Consider the following 20136-nt stretch of genomic DNA (forward strand, 5'->3'; position numbering starts at 1 on the left):
TCCCAGATGTCACATGGGCACTTTTATTAACATACAGCGCAGATGTACATGAAAAAAACTACTCAAAAATAAATTATGAGCATTTATTAAATAATATTGCTCCATAAATAAAAGAAAACAATGTTGTTTTTGTGCATAACAAAAAGCTCACAATTGTGCAGTCAAAATGTAAACTAAAAGACGCTGAGCATAGTAACAAAGACAGATTTCACAGCTGCTCTTTCCAAGTTCGTGACTGACAGCCTGGAGTTTGAAATCCGCTTCATAACCGTGTGTCTTACAGGCGCCATTTATGGTCCTTATACACACACAATACGGTAATATTACGTTGAAGCACAGTACGTATCACTCCGCGAGGCTCCTCGGTAGCCGTAATGCTCCGACAATCCATCAAGCGGTGCAGCTCCGTAGCTTAGCAAACTCAACATTTTTGACAGATTGCTGAGCGTGGTGTACCACATTAAATCGGTTCGCGGCCATCAAGCACAACCAGAATTCATACATAAGGCGCGCTGTCAACTTTTGAGAAAATGAAAGGATTTCAGGCCGTGCATGGCGTTAGCGTGGTTAGCTCGTTAGCGTGGTTAGCTCGTTAGCGTGGTTAGCTCGTTAGCACGTTGACGCCGTCCAGCCCCACGCACGGGGCGATGCGCAGTAACTCGTTAACGGAGATTTGCCGTGTCCATCTTGTCGCTGCCTGCAGGTGAAGCGATGGGGGAGGAGGGGGAGTTGTGTTCAGTGAAGGAGAGGCGAGGCCGAGTAACGTTGCGTAAAGACAAAAGTGGACGAAAGAGAGGCAAACTTGTGGCTCCACAACTATAATTATAACGTAACATAGACTATATCGATATAAAAGATATTGTCACATCTTATATCTCGTATAAAAATAAATCGATATTTTTAAAAAACTCGATATATCGCCCAGCCCTACTTTCTATCAGATTGTCGCATTTCTCAGTTTATTGTCTTTATGACTTCGGATATCTTGCTGTCCAATACTTTTGATATGTTAGAAGTCACCTTGTCCACAATCACGTCATCCCGCAGAAAACTTTTTTTTTTCAAACTTTATTGAAATTATAAAGTGAACAGTCGGTCATTCCAGTTCAGTTTGTACAGTAGACATACAGGGCAAATAAGAGTAACAATATACAGTACAATGACATAAGAAGGATAAATAAATAAAGGAGGAAAAAAAAGGGGGGAATGTGACAGACTTCATAACAACTTTGTACTTGAAAGTTGTGACAGCTCATTCGTTAAACATTTCTGAATGAATTTCAATCAATGACAAACCTTTTTTATTGGAAGTTAATTTAAGAGAGTTTAAGTAATATTCAATTTCAATCAAAAACAAATTAAATGATGGGGTTGAGTTTTGAAATTTACGTTCATGTATATGGTATTTCCCTGATAAGATATAAAGATATATCACATATTTTTTTTCTTTAGTTTCAAAATAAGTGATAATGTTCTTCCCTTCAACTTTGATTTCATATGTTGTCTTGCACAGTATATAATTTTCAAGCTCTCTCCAAAATGTAGCACTATATGAACAGCCATGAAACAAATGAGTAACACTTTCAAGTTCAGTTTTACAAAAGGTACATTTTCTATCAATGTCACAGAATCTTGAAATGTACGTGTTGGATGGATATATGTTATGTAATATTTTCAAATGTAATTCTCTAACTTTGTTTGTAATACAAAATCTAAAAGGAACAAGCCACGCTTTATCCCAGTTGATATTATCAAAAATAGAGTTCCAAAAAAACTTCCCTCTTGGAGTTTCCCGCAGAGAGCTCAGCGCGTCCTCAGCGTCCCACATGGTTTCATATCCGGGGCTACTGCTAGCTACCATGTCACTGCCAGCTTTCGCTCTGACTCCTCGTTTGCATTGTTCTCTCCGTTTGCTCGATCCAGGGTGTGACTCGTCTAAAGACGTTATATAAACATTCGAGGCAATTTGTTGGCAAAATGAGCCAAAATACCAACATTTTCCAGCTGTCCAGTGCAGAGCTCACAAACTCACGTCTGCTCAGCTCGACGCATCACGTGACCCCATTTTTATTTTATGTGTTTTAAACTGTTTCAGATCGTTTGGATTTATTAATGACTTTTATTATGTTTTCATTTTTCCCCATCTTGTTTTTTTTTTCAGCTTGCATTGAAAACAGGAAGTTTCATTTTTCTCCAGAAATCCAAATAATCAGAACCAGGAGAAGCTCAGGTTTGCTTTATGATGGTCGTTTGTTAGAGTTATAGGACAGAGTTTGGGAAAAACTGTGGCAAAGCTGGAAGGAGGCAGAGGTTGTGCCCGTACATGAACCAGGGAAATACAGACTGTCATCTGTAAAATAATGGAGCAAATGAATGAAAGACTAATGCACTACACAGAAAGTAAAGGACGCGTATATAAAGATCAAAGTGTTTCAGAAGAGGATCTAAACCAGTGGGCGGATGTTCAGGTGGATAAAAGATTTTTAAGACAAATTCGAGTGAGAATTCACTGGGAGAGGCTTCCTGTAGAAAACGGGAGCATGGTGTTATTTTCCTTAATGATAAATGATGTGACATAGAGGGTGGGATGGGGTTTCCTTCCATGGAGCAATTCATCTTTTCCTGCTGGGAGCGACTGGGAAAGATGAAGAGTGGTGGTAAAAGTGGGGTTTAAATTTTTCAGTCGATAAGAGCAAAACAATGTTTTACAGGAAAGAGTTGGAGAGGAAGTGAAGCTTCAGTTACACAGTCAGGAGTTAGAGGGAGTAAATTTAAGTTTCTTGGACTGTGGTTGGGTGAAAATCTGGGCTGTGGATGGATTGTGGCTCAGAGAGCATCAGGTCAACATCAGTCAGAGTTACAGCAATACCTCCATGAACAGGGACAGGGCATTTACTTTAAACGCACATACAGCACAGGCTTACATTCATCAGTATTATTAGTATTTTATGAACAGATGCATCAGAGATCAGAGCCAGTCAAAGTGGGGAAAAGGGTCACGGATGGACTCAGTATACAGTAACGCTCCCAGTACTGTCAGCTGTTCAATGGACACAAGACACGAGACCGTGACATCATCATCTGTTCAGACTCAAGCTCGCCGTTGGCCAGTTTACAGATGACAGACTTACAGGTGGGTTTGTATGGAGCTCACTGTGGAGTCAGAGCCAATGAAATGGCAGCTAGAGCTGCGGAGGAAGCCACAAACCACAGGTTAGTAACCGGCTGTTAGCTTCTGTCGGGCAGAGAAACAGAGTCGCAGAGTTTTCTATAGGCCTACAGAGGCCCCATATGTGTGACATCATCCCCAAGCTGCTGCTTTGTGAGTGGTTGTTCTGCCTCACAGACAGACAGGGCGCGGCTGATGATGTTTAGAAGAAGCCAAAGCCCTCGTACCGTCGCGGGACCGGTCATTTTCTTATGCAGATGAGGCTTTATTTCATCATTATTTTAATTCCAGAGGTTTTTAAGTTTTTGTTGTTGTTTTTGGACTTGTTGGCTTTAAAAGCCTGTATGACATTTTTTATTTCACCATTCATTAACCGCACAGAGAAAACATCGTTTAAATATGTTAACATTTTCTTTAAGTAAACATTATTACAGTTCTTCATGACTGGGCCAAGTGTCCTCTGTTTTTCAAAATATGGTCACATTTCAGGAATAAGATGTGGACATACTGGTTCGAACACCACACTGTTGATGTGGGGAAATATAACAGGGACATGTGAGGAAACCATGGATCATGTCACACAGTACCAGGTGGAGCCCACTGACCCACTGACCCAGAGCCTCGGTGGAAGATGAAGCTGGATCTTACTGATTTACTGGACTCGAGAAGTGGAGGTTAGCGGGCCTTGTTCCCGTTTGTGAAAGAGGGTAAATGTTTGGGAGGACTGAGGGTTTTGCAGAGGTCGTTCCGCTGCAGGCCGGCTGGGGGCGGTAATGCGCCGTTTTGTTGTTTGCCAACCGCCAACAACATTCAGAAGAAGACGAATCCGCTGCTCGCTCAGAGCTGCTGCTTCACTCGCTCCAACAAACCGAACCTGCACACGGTGACCGCGCGCTTTGCAACCGAGCCGAACCGAACCGAGCCGAGCGCAACATGAACGAGTCGGCGGGACTGCGCTTCCGGCGGCTGCACCGCCCGCAGGTGATCACCGACGAGCTGCCGGAGCAGCGGCACAAAGGGTCCAGGTAAGAGCCGCTGGGTTCTCATCGAGGCGGTGTCGAGCAGCCCACGGGGACACGCTGCGTGTTTCTGTTAGCCTCCGTGTTCTCACGCACACACGGTGACTCGCGTCGTTAGCTCGTGATGCGCACCTGTAAACGTGCAGGTGTGTTTACGAGGACGGCGGCCTGCGTTAATGGAGCTGGTGTGGGAAACGCGGTTGATTGTGGGGGTCAGGTGGGTCAGCCCGGGTGGGTCCCCGAGGAGCCCCGCGCTGCAGTCACGTCTCTGTTTCTGCTCTCAGCACCTACAGCGGGAAGATCTTCCGGGTCACGCTGCTCTCTCTGGGCGTCCTCCTGCTTCTTCCTCTCCTGGTCATCATCCTCATCCTCGAGTCTCCCATCAAGCCTGAAGTCTTCACGTGAGTGACGCAAGTCAGCCGCTTAATGAATAATTAGTTTGGCTACAAACATCGGAAATGAGTTTAGATATTTTCAAAATAAAATCCATAAAAACGTGTGAAAGATCCCAATGTTTCAATCCTGGAACAACTAATGAATAAAAACAGAAAGTAACTCTGTAATTGAAACTCAGAGAAAGTCACAATATTCACGTTAAATCCTCTTTGAAATAAAAGTTAACGAGTTTTTGCTGCTGCCCCTGCTGGTCGGCCGTGGCGCTGCAGGCTGAAGGAGCCGCCCATGATGAAGGGCTGCTGGGAGCCCAACCTGAAGCTCCGAGAAGCTCAGAGACTGTTTGAGGACCAGCTCATCGGCCCCGAGTCCATCGCCAACATCGGAGGTTGGTGTCAGACGTCGGCGGCGACCATGGCGAGGAGCGCCGAGAGCTGACGGATTGTCCCTCTGTGTCTGCAGATGTTCTGTTCTCGGGAACAGCTGACGGGAAAATCGTGAAGCTGGTCGGTCGGAGGATCCACGTGGTGACGAGACTCGGGAAGCTGCCGTGTGGTGAGTCGTGCCCGTGTGGGCTTCCGGTCTTCACGTGCTGTCAGAGTTTGTGGACGTGGCCTGGACTTCAGGTTAGAAACACTTCAGCGTGTCCAGGTTTCATGTGTTAGCCGGCTAGACGAAACCTAAATGATTGGCCGGTGTCCAGGTGCGACGCGGCGCTCACCTGTGTCCAGGTGTACCCGCCTCCCTCTGCTCAGGGCTTTAAACTTCACATCATGTGACGGAGCTGCAGGTGAGGCAGCCTGAGCTCCGTCACATGCTGAGCGAGGGTGACGGGATCAAACCGTCAGCCTGCGTTGAGCAAGGCGTTACTGTCAGCCGGCCTGCAGCCACACGCTTGCTTCACTTTGGAGTTTCCCAATAAATAACTGACAGTTCGACCTTCAGCCCTGATCTGCTGCTTTCAACACAAACACGCGAGAGACCTCGCATGAACCCGGCGACACGCTAAACCTGCGTCACAGCACACCTGAGACGCAGGTAACAGCACGCCGTCTGCTGGCTCCAACTCAAACCAGCTGATTAAACTGAAGTCTCTGGTTTAAGTTTAAACTTTCAGCCAGGTGTGTCAGGAACAGGAAGTTCAGGTCAGCGAAGGTAACGTGAGCTCGCTGTGGTGCTTCCTCCAGCAGGAAGCAGAAGCTCTGAGTTTTGTTGACGTTTGGAGCCTGTTTGTGCCAAAATAAAAGAATCGAACAACCTGAGAAGATTTCTTTTTAACCTTCCTCACACGTCTGTGTCCAAGCACACCTTGCACCCTTTCTGATTGGTCGATGTCCAGCAGGTTCCAGAGAGGACGAGCCCAACTGCGGGAGGCCGCTGGGGATCAGAGTCGGACCCAACGGGACGCTGTTTGTAGCCGATGCCTACCTGGGTCTGTTCGAGGTCAACCCCACCACAGGTGAGTGATCGTACAGCCTTCCCACGCTTCCTGCCTGCTGGGCGCCCAAAAGTCTAATTCTGGGTTTTACCGTAGCACATCTGGATCAAAGCTAACAGCTGGACTGTGTTCGTGCTGAGTCACGTGATCAGGTGGAGCGGACTGTGTGTTTCTTTGCAGGTGAGGCGACCAGGTTGGTGAACGGCGGCCAGGTCGTCGCAGGGAGGAAGCTGTCATTTATTAACGACGTGGCGGTGACGCAAGATGGAAAGAAGGTGTACTTCACCGACTCCAGCAGCAGGTGGCAGCGGAGAGACTACATGCACCTCATCATGGAGGCCACGCCCGACGGCCGGTACCTGCGTCTAACGTTTTATTAGAATGGCGTTTATTAATCATCCATGTTGAAACATCTGTGTATCAGTTCACTTTAGTGTGATTACTACTTCCTGTTTGTGACATGTCACATTAAAAGCCTGGCAGCGGTTCTCTAACGCGAGCCGTTTCATCCGCAGCGTCCTCGAGTACAACACCGAGACCAAGGAGCTGACGGTGGTGATGGAGGACATGCGATTCCCAAATGGCATCCAACTGCTGCCGGACGAGGAGTCGGTGCTGGTGGCGGAGACCACCATGGCCCGGATCCGCAGGTAACCCGCCCGACTCACCTGTGCATGCGAGAGCATCCGAGGCAGAGAAGTTCAGAACGTGCAGCACAAACGAGAAACCTCAGAGTTAAAAAGATTTAACGTAAAATCTCGAGCAAATCAAACCAGGCCGCCATCTGCGCTCTTTAACTTCCTGTGTGAGCCACTCATGTATGATGGATGTTAAACAACCGTCTGCGATGGAGCGCGATGGCGCTGATGCTGGATCTCGGTTGCCGTGGAAACAGGCTCTGAGATCGTCCAACCCTTTTTTTTCTTTTCTTTTTTTAACCTACATCAAGTGTGTGAGTGAGCGAGGGAGTCGCGTTCTGCGTTTGTGGGGTTCACATGTTTGCTGCAGTGAGGACGTCTGTTTCACGGGGACGCGTCTGCGCTGCGAGGACCGTCAGTGAAGTTCACACCTGCTCAGGCACGGTTACGTAACATGTTACGTCAGCGACACACTGACACACACAGACAGACGTGAGTGTGTACAGGTATTAATGTCTTTGTGGGGACCAACAGTGCTTATTGGGACACAAATCCACAGCCCCCCCCAGTGTGAAAGTATTTTTGAGACTCAAAATGTGGTTTTGGTGTCAGGTTAGGTTACAGTTATGTTTAGGGTAAGCAATGAGATGTCCCCACGAAGATATGAATACACGTGCATGTGTGTGTGCGCGTGTGTGTGCACGTACGCGTGTGTGTGTGTGTCTGTCTGTGTGTGTGTGTGCGTGCGCGTGTGTGTGTGTGTGTCAGGTGTTTTGCTTCCTTCCTGAGCGGCGTGTGAACAGTAAACAGGTCTGTGGTCACATCTGTTTTGAGTTGCAGCCAATCAGAAACATGCAGTTTGATTACACTCAGGTCACGATGACATAAATCAACGTTTCTGTTGCAGCTGTCAGTCTGACCTGCAGGATTTTAAGCTTGAATCATCTTTTCTGATTAAAGAGACTAAAACATAAATGTTCTGTTTGGAAAAATGTTTTTTAAGCCGCTTTTGTTTTGAAATAAATAAAACATTTGTAAACATTTAATAAAAAATGGATATATCTGCTGTGACATCACCCGCTGCTGGGTGAGGTTCCCTGTGATGTGAGCGTTTGGGTTTGGGCCCCCAGAGGCTGCTCAGCATCACAGACAGCTGATCGGTGTCATGTGACGCTCTTCTGCACCAGGGTCCATGTGGCCGGGCTGAATAAAGGCGGGATGGACACGTTCGTGGACAACCTGCCGGGTTTCCCTGACAACATCCGCCCGAGCTCCACCGGAGGTTACTGGGTGGCCATGTCGGCGGTGAGACCGAACCCCGGCTTCTCAATGCTGGACTTCCTGTCCCAGAGACCCTGGATCAAAAAGTTCATATTCAAGGTAAAAACAGACTTTATACACAGGTGATGGCGGTCACATGGTGGCGGGGAGGTGATGGCGGTCACATGGTGGCGGGGAGGTGATGGCGGTCACATGGTGGCGGGGAGGTGATGGCGGGAGGTGATGGCGGTCACATGGTGGCGGGGAGGTGATGGCGGTCACATGGTGACGGGGAGATTGTGGCGGGGAGGTAATGGGGGGAGGTGATGGCGGTCACATGGTCTGGGTTAGGCGATGGCGGTCACATGGTCTGGGTTAGGCGATGGCGGTCACATGGTGGCGGGGAGGTGATGGCGGTCACATGGTGGCGGGGAAGTGATGGCCTCTGACACGTTGTGGATGCTGAGAGCGGATTCTGTTAACGTCAGAGCAAAGGCGCCGTTTGTGCAGGAGCACGGCCTACATCCGTTGGCGCCTGAGCGGGGGAGGGTCATTTCTGTGATGTCACCTGACGCATGTGTTAATGTCGCTGACCGTCAGTTTTTATCTGATGAAAACAGACGATGTATTAAAAATGGCGAACGAGAACAAAGATGAAGTTTTCATCAACGAATAAAAGCGAGATGAAAATATCTGCAGAGATGAGAGCCAATCAGATGATTGAGCTGTGTAGCAGGGTGGGACGAGTTTGGAAGCGATCCAATCAGAAGCAGCCTCTGCTACAGCTAATGAGACGCTTCGTAAACCGCGTGGAGCGTCCGTCACCGGGGGTCATCTTCTGATGTTTAGTCTGGGAGGAAACTTCATTCAGAGTGTTCAACCTTTGACCTTTGGTTTAATTATCCTCGGCACACACTCGAGTGAGCGCCACGAGTCAGCTGGGTTTGACCCCGACCGATTTAACGATCATTACTAACGTTGCTAAAGTTAAAACTGGTTTGTGGGGTAAACGGCGGTGAACTCTGGGGTGATGACACGTGTCAGAGCGCCTCGCCTTCGTCCTGGTGTCCAGGAACATGAATGAGTCATAACCCAGAGTTTTGTAATCTGATTGGCTGCTCTGTCTGCAGACTTTGACCTGGAGCGAGCGCTGTTGCATCAGACACTGGAAAACATGAGCAGCGGTCACGCCGGGTTCGTCACAGAGCACGCCTGATTTCCCTTTAACTCCTTCCTGTCTGTCTCCTCCCCCCTCCTGCAGCTCTTCAGCCAGGATATCCTGATGAAGTTTGTTCCCCGGTACAGTTTGGTTGCAGAGCTCCACGACGGTGGCGTGTGCACGCGGAGCTTCCACGACCCCAACGGCCTGGTTGCAGCCTACATCAGCGAGGTCCACGAGCATGATGGGAATCTGTACCTGGGCTCCTTCCGCTCGCCGTACATCGCCAAACTCGACCTTAGCAAGGTGTAGAAGATTCAAAAAGACGACGCGCAGACAGACATTTTTGTGACTTGTTAACACGGCGTTAACCCGTTCCAGCCTTGGAAATATCCCGAGAATGACTTCACCCAGCGCCACCTACAGGCTGTCCCAGGAATTGGGCGGCGTTCCCATTTTTGGCTAATCTCTGTTGATTTTTCCTTTTCAGATTCATGCAGCTTTAGATTTAGATTTTTTTGATAATTTCTTCCCTTTTCGACGGTATTTTGTTTGACTGCTATGTTTAGACTTTTTATTCAGAACAAAAGTGTCCAGACAAACGAGGTTTGTGTTTCTGCTTTTGTCGTTCCTTCACTGAAAACCACTGCGACTACAGCGTTCACCTGCTAGCTAACTCAAGCTAACTAAAGCATACGCTACCTAGTGGATTTAAGCTAGCACGTTAGCTCGTGGCCTATTTTACACTCTTAGGGGCGGAGTTTGTTCCCTTCAGTCATAGTGCAGGCTTACAGATGCTTTGATTAGCAGTTAGCCTGAGCTAACCTAGCTGCCTCTGACTAACTTTGTTTACACAGAAGAAGAGCGGTTACTCACCGTGATGATCAACTTCCTGCTAACGCTGATGTCAGATTACAGGCTGCTTGAGTAACTGCTTCGCCCGCTTGGGACGATTTAATGTGTTTTGATTGGCTATCGTCTGCACTACTGCGCTTGCTCTTTTTTTTTTTTTTTTTTTTTTTAATCTCACACACGTTGGGATGTGATTGTGGGTGTGTCTTTAGTGACAGCCAACCATGAGAGAGGCTAACACAGGTGTGACTGAGCTAAGCTCCCTACCTGTAACTGTGCTTACGTACTACAGTGATTGATGTCACATTAGACTGTTTAACCAATCATCTTGCCCCCCCCAGGATTTCTTTGTAATGTGATTTGATTGGCCGACAGCACTGAAATATTTATACAATAGCAGTTTGATGGGCTAGCGTCTGAACGGGTTAGCTTGGGTGCTTTGGGAGGATTCAGGCGTAGCTTTAGGGTTAGATTGATAGATGGATAGGGGAGATCTTTTGTGACAGTACTAATGTAGGGATTACCTGGCAACTGCTGGTCGCTAAGGAAAAATGTGTCCTCCCAGCAGGTTGCTGGTAGTCACAAGTGTGAAGTTGGTCGCTCCAGTTTCCCATAGTGGAAGATGCTGACTGCAGATGCTAGCTAGCTAACCAGTGATGACTCCTCTTCAAAATAAAAGCTGTCTCTATCCACAGAAACTAACAAAATAAGCACCTTTTACTTTGAAGGCACCGTTGCTTAGCGACATGTTTGAGTGTGTCCACAGAGGACTCCTCTGTTAGCGACTAAAATGATCACAAAGACGTTTTGAGCGGCTTCCTCTGTGAGTCCCGATTTCACGCCGGTGACTGTCGGTGACCTCCTGCTGCCACTCGCCCATCAGCTGGGAGCGACCAAGCTTCAGACCTGTGGCACCGAAGCTGCGTCCACACTGGAAGCAACATGGCGGCTTCAAGCCTTTCTGTTCTCAACTTCCAGACAGGTGACTGAAATGTCGTCCAATGAGAGCGCAGGATACCACAGATGAACACGGGTATGGCCTGTTTGTAGAGTTACCTGGGTAACCAGAACCCGGTGCGATCAGCTGTCACGAAACGTGGCGAGCAAATTGCTTCTGTTGTGGACGCAGCTTGATGTCCTCGCTGATCACGTCCCTCACGTTGATGTCTGGACGTCGCGAAGCGTGGACTCACATTCTGAGCGAGTCTGAACTGTTACGAGGAGCTGTCCTCCTCCTCTTGTCCTCCTCGTCTAAGGGTTAGGGTCTAACCCTACAAACTCGTCTTATTCTGCTCGTGTATTAAAGGCGAGCAGCTTTGGTTCCGTAGCGCCGCGTAAACGTCACCGACTGTAAACGTCACCGACTGTAAACGTCACCGACTTTAAGCGTTTCCGTTGGTTTCCTGTTTTGTTGATGACGTCGTGACGCCACAGATTTCCTCTGACTGTCAGTACAGCTCAGCAGCTCCGTGCGGCCCCTCAGCAGACCTCTGGAAGCTGGCCAGTCAGAGGACAGTGGGCTTTGAGGGAGGAGGGGCTTAAAGAGCCGGGAGCTGAAGCAGCTTGTTTCAGACAGGATAAATAAGCAGCTGGAAACGAGCAGAGCGGGTCCCTGTAAAGACTGACGAGTGCTTTATTTAGTTTGATTTTATAATCCAGGCGGTTTAGTGGCTTAGTATGGATGATGTTTCACTGAATGAGCTGCTTAGCATTAGCAGATTTTATAATAATCTTTGGGTTGAAGTTCTTCAGTATTTGTCCGTTAATCTTCAGAACTGGTTTAACTCGTTTAACTGAATCATTTTGTTTTATAAATGTGACGAATGATCCAAACTGGCTGTCGACTTCCTGTCTGACCTTTGACCCCAGGAGAGTGTCAGGTCAAACGTGTGCAGCGTCTTTCGTGCAGGTCAGAGCACGACGGACGAGCCGAACAAACAAAACCTGAGATTGGAGACGGTGAAGGGGCCCGAGGCTGAAACGCACTCTCCTAATAATTCCTGATCAGCGTGTCGTTATCTCTGACTCGGATCCGTGTAGAGAAGCAGCGTTTCTGTGACATCATCAGTGTGACGTCAGAGCCACAGGTTTCCTCACAGCCGGAGAACTTCACGGTGAAGTCGTCCAGTTTGGTGGCGTTTCTGTTTTACCTGAACAGTGATGATTGATCAGTGCTTCTGTTGATTTGTGCCAAATGTGTTTCTCTGTGATGAGCTCTGTATTTCAGTCGCACCGCCTCTTTTTTTTCCTGCAGCCTTTCAATAAAAACTGAAGTGTTATCGCAGCCTTCGTCTTCCTCACAGATCACAGTCTCCATGAGTGATGTAATCCAGACTCCCACAGACAGACTGAAGTGGAGGGTGTTTGTTTGTTGATAACAGATGAAACAGGCTGAGAGGATGCTCAGACTGAACCGAGCTTGCAGGACGTGAACAAACTGCCTGCAGCACCAGCTGAGTTTAAGTCCCCTCAGGTTCTGTGCTGGTGTGGTGCTGCCACCTGGTGGTGAAGGAAAGGAATACCCAGTGACGGTGCAGCTTACAGAAACACAACAAGCTCAGAAACTGAGACTAAAGCCCCCCAGGGGGGAGGATGGACCGCCCAGCTGAGCCATCATTTAGGTTTACTCTGATTACACAGATTGTGTAGATTACCGGTGAGTAACTCGAGCTTAGAAAATATTACACTACAGTTTGTCGCCGACTCTGCAGCTCGGCTTTTCTCCTGACAGTCTGTACACATACAGCAGGTCAGAGTGACAGAGGTAGCTGTGAGGTCAGAGGTCAAATACTTTATTGTTGTACGGTACTCTCTGTCTGTCACAGAACTAAAAGAGTCCATGCACAACTTCCTCGTGCTCCTCGACAGGTGCAGAAGTAACGGTTCTCCCACCGCAGAGCTCCAGAGTCCTTATTTTATGATGTCTCGAGCACACCTGCAAGAATCACAGCTTCTTGGTCTTTAGGTTTGTCAGGTTAAGGAGACGGACCCTCAAAGACATCCCACAGCATGCACATGTAATATATAACACAACATACCCTGCTGTGAGACGGCGTGCTCCTAGAACACGTGAAGCATCGTCTGCTTCCTCAAACATGATCAATTCATCCTAAAAAGTCGATTCTGGACGTTTTTCATCAGGTGACGTTTTCAGTCTCAGCTGACTGCAGGTCCCCGACCTCAAACAGCACATCTGCACAGTGACGCTGACTAACAACGGGCGAGGAGGTCAGGTTAGGATCATTAATATGCAAATTGTCATGGCCCCTGATCAAAGCCCATTGGTTGGTTGTGTCTGCAGTGTGAAGTCTGGTTCCTACATCATGCTGTTCTGCTCTGCCTCAGAGTGATTCACCCTTTAAAGCGGGGGTGTTGACCCAGGTGATATCTAAAACCTGCAGGACACCGGCCCTCGAGGCCTGGACAACCCACCCCAGCTTTAAACCCTCACCCATTGCTGGCAACCGGTTAGGGTTTAAAGGGTTAATAGTGCCTGCAGCACGTTCTTCATTCACACATTTGAATTGTGTCCTGGTGTTGGACCTGCAGCCTGGAACAGCCAGACTTCCAGTTACAACCTTCAGCTGGTCCTCGTCAGTGTTGGGAAGGTTACTTTTAAAATGTATTCCATTACAGATTACAGATTACATGCCCCAAAATGTATTCTGTAATGTATTCCGTTACGTTACTCAATGAGAGTAACGTATTCTGAATACTTTGGATTACTTAATATATTATCATGCTGTTTACAACTACATGAATGTACTATTGCTGTGATTTATTACTGTTACTGAAGGTCCGCGGCTCCGAACCGTAGTAAAGGGACCTCTGGCTAATACGGTGGGTTCATGTCGGGCTCGTAGCTGAAAACTAGCTTTACTTTGTTGTCTGGGTCAACTTTGCTAGCAGAGACAGAGAGAGGCGTTGAAAGGCTGCTCCAACAGAACTTATTGTTTCAGAGGAAAACACGAACACGGTGTACAGTCGAGTCTTAATAGCTTACTTACAACTGGGCTCGTCAGGCTCTCTTCTTGGCTGCAGTGGTTATTATTATATTTACATGCTTCCAGCTCCCGTTTCTGCTCGATGACAGCTCGTACTTTTCCTTTTTCTCCCTCCCTCGCTTACAGACACATAACGTGTATGGCAGTCCATTCTCCCTGCAGCACGGACTACACTGCCCATGATGCTACATTCTTTAGAGCTATACCTGTAGCATTCTGCCTGTTAGCTTAGCACAACAACAACAACAGGCGCTCTCTCACCCAGGAAACACGCAGAGAGAGAGCGTCACCCTGTAACCATGGCAACCGTAACGCTGCCTGGAACAACAGAACGTAGCTGTCAAACAAAACCCAAACAGTCCTGACCCGCCACAATATGAAACAGGAAAGTACCGCCGTGTAATCCATTTATTTCAACAAAGTAACTGTATTCTAAATACCACCTTTTTAAACGGTAACTGTAACGGAATACAGTTACTCATATTTTGTATTTTAAATACGTAACGGCGGTACATGTATTCCGTTACTCCCCAACACTGGTCCTCGTGAGCCACAGACAGCCCAAAGCTCCGGAAACAAAGAAGACTTTTAAATGAAATAAGAGCCACATGCTCATCTCTGCAGGGATTCATGACAGAAACGGTTTTAATGGAGCAAGCAGAGGCGTTCACACTCTGACCAGCAGGGGGCCTCGTCTCCATCAGCCACAGGATTTAAAGTCCTGATGAATCCACGAGAGAAACCTCAAAACTCAGACGGGTCGATGGGTCGATTTATCGCTGAAATAAAGACGTTCACGCAGAGTTCAGAGTTTCATCTTTAATACTGAAATATTCAGAGAACAGATGAACGGGGACGACTGACAGTTTCTATTCAGTGGATGAAGATGGGCGACAGCAGCAGGAGGGGGAGGAGTCAGCTGCTGCGTTCACTGTTTGCAAAGTAAGTTGAAATTCTTCTTCTGTGGTTTTTCCCAAGGAATCATCCAAACATCCACGTGACACTGAAACACCTGAAAAACAAGAAGCGTCTCAGGGTTTTCACAGCATCGTTTCACAGTACAACATACACCTCTGCAAGTTTACTGCAAGTTTACTGCAAGTTTTACTGCAAGTTTAACTGCAAGTTTACTGCAAGTTTACTGCAAGTTTACTGCACATTTTACTGCAAGTTTACTGCAAGTTTTACTGCAAGTTTAACTGCAAGTTTTACTGCAAGTTTACTGCACATTTTACTGCAAGTTTACTGCAAGTTTTACTGGAAGTTTTACTGCAAGTTTTACTGCAAGTTTTACTGCAAGTTTACTGCACATTTTACTGCAAGTTTTACTGCAAGTTTTACTGCACGTTTACTGCACGTTTTACTGCAAGTTCTACTGCAAGTTTTACTGCAAGTTTAACTGCAAGTTTTACTGCAAGTTTACTGCACATTTTACTGCAAGTTTACTGCAAGTTTTACTGCAAGTTTAACTGCAAGTTTTACTGCAAGTTTACTGCACATTTTACTGCAAGTTTTACTGCAAGTTTTACTGCACGTTTACTGCACGTTTTACTGCAAGTTCTACTGCACGTTTACTGCGCGTTTTACTGCAAGTTCTGCTGCAAGTTTTACTGCAAGTTTACTGCAAGTTTTACTGCAGTACTTCCACTGCCAGGATTTCCAGTGATACTGCAGGAAGTGGTTTTATGTAATCATTTTATTTCAAACTGTCTCTGGCATCAACAATAATGCACACATTTCCCATGATGCACTGCAGCTCACAGTGTTTACAGTCTTGTACTGAGCAACTGTACGGACTCTCAGATGAGACGAGGAGGCTCGACCTTCATCCTAACAGAGTCTTCTCTGCTCCTGCTCTCGTTAAAGGTTTTATTATAACCGATGACACATCCTGTTTCTCAGAGTTTGGATGGAGTCAAAGTTAAGAAAGAAAGAAAGGGTCAGGGTCAGTCTTTCCTCTACAGGTGGCGGCTCAGACTCACCTGGTGGAGCGGGCCGGGTGGCTGGAAGTCACACCTGGACAGGTCGTTGTTCTTGTCCCGTTTACGACACACCGTTCTGGAAATCTGAAAATCTGCGATGTACCGAACTCCTTTAACAATCTGAAACACACACACACACACACACACACTTAGCGAGCGCCTCACATGGATCCGCCCCCTACGCCAGCATGAACCCACGCCTGCCATATTTCCTGCAGATGCAGGTTGAACTCTGACCCCGTCATACCTGCTTCTGTGCTCTGTCGATGGTGGCGGGTTTGAAGAGGAAGGTGTCGTTTGATTCGTTGTTGAAGAAGTAGGTGGCGTTGAGGACGACCTGCTGGAGGCCGCGGTCATTCTTGCTGATGTTGTGTGGGGATCCGGGCATGGGGGGGCGGCGATGGCAGCCAGACACCAACGTTACCTCTGGAAGAGAAGAGCAGCTACCATCAGAGACGTGTCAGAAGCTTCTTCCTGTTAAAAGGGTGTTTTTCCTTTCCACTGTCACCAAGTCATTCTTCACGGGGGGGGGGGCGTCCGATCGTTCTGTTTACAACATGAAGCACCTTCAGCTCTCGCTGTGGTTTGATGCTGGATAAATTAATATTGTTGCCCTCAGGTGTGAATGCGTGCGACTGTCCGTGTTAGCGCTGAGACTGGCAGTCTGTGCCCCGCCCCCCGCCCTATGGTAACTGGCCTGCAGCCCCCCCACAGCCCTGACACGCAGAAGAGGACGGATGAGTCAACACTGAGTTTCCATAAAGGTTTTTCAAACAGAACAGGGATCAGCTTCCTGTTTGAGTGTCGTACGACTCAAACACTCTGAACGTTCAGGTATAAACTTCAGAGGAGTTTCAGGCGGGTGTCAAACTGTCAAACAGCCACAGGAAACAGGCTGATGAGAGAGTGGATCAGGCGGGGGGGCGCTCTGTGGTGATTGGCTGTGGGATGGTGAGTCAGACGGGGTACGTGGTCTGAGAGGAAGCACCATTTTTCTGTGGTGACAGAAGCACTTCCTGTTGCCTCACTGCATTTAAAGACGCTGTGCTGTGTGTTAGCTAGTTTCACACAGAGTTAATAATAATGACACGTGTAGGCATCTTTTAATCTTTAAGTAGTTTGACATCTTTAGAGCCTTTTGAAAAACGGCTGACATAAAGGCAGACATGGTCTCAGCATCTCTGCTCAGTACAAACAGTTTTCACCTTTCATGCTGCAGCGACGAGCCGGAGCATCGCACGGCTGTCACACCTAACGGCGTTCGTCTGTGCCTGTAGTTCAGGTACCTGCAGGTCTGACCTGCATGGATACACGCTCTGATCACAGTTAAAACGCTTATAAATCAAATATGTTCATCAGATTAAAGCATCACAGTGATTTTCTAACAATGCTGGTTCTGATCTTTAATGATGGTCACACGTGGCTCAGAGCAGCAGCTCGAAATTCACATGAAATCTTTCCTTCTCATCTGCACTCGTGGTGTCACCGCCTCTCTGGTCTAATATCAGCTCAAAGTCAAGCTCAACACGACAGACTGAACATGACTTAAACATCATGTCTGCAGCCACCGCGCTCTGAGTGCAAACAGCAACCCGACTTCGTTTAACCGAGAGTCTGAGCCGCCTCTCTCATAGACAGTTTTTAGTCATGCAGCGATCTTTGCTTCTGTTCGGCTGTTTTTGTTTGAGTCTTGCTGATGAGGTTTCCGGTGTTTGGGTGTGAAGGCTGAAGCTGTAAACAGGTCACGGTGAGCGATTAACGGCTCGTTAATGAAACCAGTAACGGTGTTACAGAAACATCCACAGACTTAGAGAGTCCAGCGTTTCTGTTTCTAAGATGTGGGATGAAGGTTTGAAGGTTTGGCCCATAAATCTGCTGACGTGACTAAGTGAGCGTCGCTGCAGCAGAAATGTCAGTTAGAAGGTGACCTCAGCAGGTCAGCAGAGGTCAGCGCAGGTGTGGGACGAGCAGACCTCAACATCGTCTAAACATGCAGGCAGGATCGAGACCATCGAGTCTGAAATGTGCCAACGGTGGAGTTCAGTGACGACAGCCTCGTTTAGTTTAAACTGTTTTAAGAAGCTGACCACACAGCAGCCACATGTAAACAACACTGATCAGGCAGGCAGGCCGTGGTGACGACGCTCAGCTGACGCTCAGCACAGGAAGTAAATATTTGATCAACTTTCTAAAATATCTGGGCGTTTTCCATTAATCAGAAACCAGAGCAGTTATCTTCATCTTCATTTCCTCCACATTAAGCTCATGTTCATGTCTGGGACAAGTCGCCGCTTTGAAGTTGAAGCATAGTTTCTGTTTTAAAGAAAGTGGAGCTGCTGCAGGAACCCGACCTGCACAGAGTTCAGCTTTAACCTCTGACTGTGCTGAGACACACACACAGACTTACCCAGAGCGGCGAGCACAAACACGAGCATCTTCACCTCCATCCTTCTCACTGAGCTTCCTGCAAAGTGTCGAGTCTCAGACCACAGAGAGCCGGTCCGTCCGCCTCGGTGACGTCACTTCCTGTACCTGTTTAGATTAGCGAGGGTTCCTGCTGCACTCTCAGATCTGACTCAGCTGATACCAATCAGTCACCTCAGGCTCCACCCCCTCCTCTCTCACCTCTCCCCCTTCCTGTTAGATGAGGGTGAAGCAGTCACGCTCGTTGTGCAAAACGTTTGCAGCTCTGCACATGTGTGAACGTTTATCGCAGGCTGGGGACAGGAAGGGTTAATGAGGACTTCCTGACTCTGTGTGACTGCACTTCCTGTTGGCTTTCACTGAGTTTGGCTCAAAGGGTGAACGTGCTGAAGACGAGCTCGGAAACAAAGGAGAGGAAGTGACTCCTGATGATGCTCCACTAAACCCAGAACTGGTCCTGCTGAGACCAGCGGGAGAATAAAAATGAACAAACTCAGAGCTCGATAAGATAAATATCAAAGCTTATTCTAGAAACAATAAGAGATCTCCTGAAGCAACAAGCAGGAACGCCTATAAATGGGCAAGACGCTTCACCCGCTGCCTCCTGGTGGGGGTCAGAGGGCCCGGTGGCGCCAGTGTCGGCAGCCTCGCCTCTGTCAGTGCGCCCCAGGGTGGCTGTGGCTACAATGTAGCTGCCATCACCAGTGTGTGACTGGATGTGTAAAGCGCTTTGGGGTCCATAGGGACTAAATAAAGCGCTGTACACAAACAGGCCATTTACCATAAATGATTCCTGACAGGGACTAGAAAGAGAGAGCAGATTTCTCCTGTTTTGGCTTCCTGTTAAATCCAGAATTCAAAATCCTGCTCCTCACATACAAGGTCTTAAATAATCAGGCCCCATCTTATCTTAATGACCTTGTAGTACCATATCACCCTATTAGAGCACTTCGCTCTCGCTCTGCAGGCCTACTTGTTGTTCCTAGAGTATTTAAAAGTAGAATGGGAGGCAGAGCCTTCAGTTTTCAGGCCCCTCTTCTGTGGAACCAGCTTCCAGTTTGGATTCAGGAGACAGACACTATCTCTACTTTTAAGATTAGGCTTCAAACTTTCCTTTTTGCTAAAGCATATAGTTAGGGCTGGACCAGGTGACCCTGAATCCTCCCTTAGTTATGCTGCAATAGACGTAGGCTGCCGGGGATTCCCATGATGCATTGAGTTTTTCCTTTCCAGTCACCTTTCTCACTCACTATGTATTAACAGACCTCTCTGTATTGAATCATATCTGTTATTAACCTCTGTCTCTCTTCCACAGCATGTCTTTATCCTGTCTTCCTTCTCTCACCCCAACCAATCACAGCAGATGGCCCCACCCCTCCCTGAGCCTGGTTCTGCTGGAGGTTTCTACCTGTTAAAAGGGAGTTTTTCCTTCCCACTGTCGCCAAAGTGCTGCTCATAGGGGGTCATATGATTGTTGGGTTTTTCTCTGTATCTATGAAGCGCCTTGAGGCGACTGTTGTTGTGATTTGGTGCTATATAAATAAATTGAATTGATGTAATGCTCCAACAATCCATCAAGGGTGCGGCTTCGTAGCTTAGCAAAGTCGTACTGAAACATTTGACAGATTTTCGAGCACCGTGTACATAAAATCGTTTCGAGGTCAGTAAACACAACCAGAGTTCATACATAAGGCACACGGGATTATAAGGGGCTCTGTCGACTTTCAGAAAAATCAAAGGATGATTTTAAGTGTTCTTCTGCCGATCCTCCTGTTGGTCCGCCCTGTAGTCTCCTCTC

The 20136-nt window shown here is 47.6% G+C and overlaps 2 protein-coding genes across 3 annotated transcripts; one reads left to right on the forward strand and one right to left on the reverse strand.

Moving 5' to 3' along the window:
- Positions 1–3964: 3964 nt before the first annotated feature.
- Positions 3965–12212, forward strand: apmap (adipocyte plasma membrane associated protein). Of its 2 annotated transcripts, none has more exons than XM_085182213.1 (9): positions 3965–4194; positions 4473–4589; positions 4854–4969; positions 5044–5136; positions 5921–6040; positions 6200–6374; positions 6535–6669; positions 7845–8037; positions 9179–12212. In XM_085182213.1, the coding sequence occupies exons 1-9, from the start codon at positions 4103–4105 to the stop codon at positions 9386–9388; spliced, it is 1251 nt and encodes a 416-aa protein (XP_085038339.1). In that variant the 5' UTR covers positions 3965–4102; the 3' UTR covers positions 9389–12212. The 2 variants fall into 2 exon arrangements, with proteins under 2 accessions (XP_085038339.1, XP_085038338.1); XM_085182212.1 differs by having other exon boundaries at positions 3970–4194; positions 5924–6040.
- Positions 10076–18779, reverse strand: cst7 (cystatin f). The gene is made up of 4 exons (XM_085182217.1): positions 18322–18779; positions 16162–16340; positions 15915–16034; positions 10076–14944 (listed from the first exon to the last, which is right to left on the reverse strand). Exons 1-4 carry the CDS (start codon positions 18359–18361, stop codon positions 14861–14863), a joined length of 423 nt encoding a protein of 140 aa, XP_085038343.1. The 5' UTR covers positions 18362–18779; the 3' UTR covers positions 10076–14860.
- Positions 18780–20136: the final 1357 nt, after the last annotated feature.

This window comes from Neolamprologus multifasciatus, chromosome 13 (assembly GCF_963576455.1).
Source record: "Neolamprologus multifasciatus chromosome 13, fNeoMul1.2, whole genome shotgun sequence".
Taxonomy (NCBI): Eukaryota; Metazoa; Chordata; class Actinopteri; order Cichliformes; family Cichlidae; genus Neolamprologus; species Neolamprologus multifasciatus.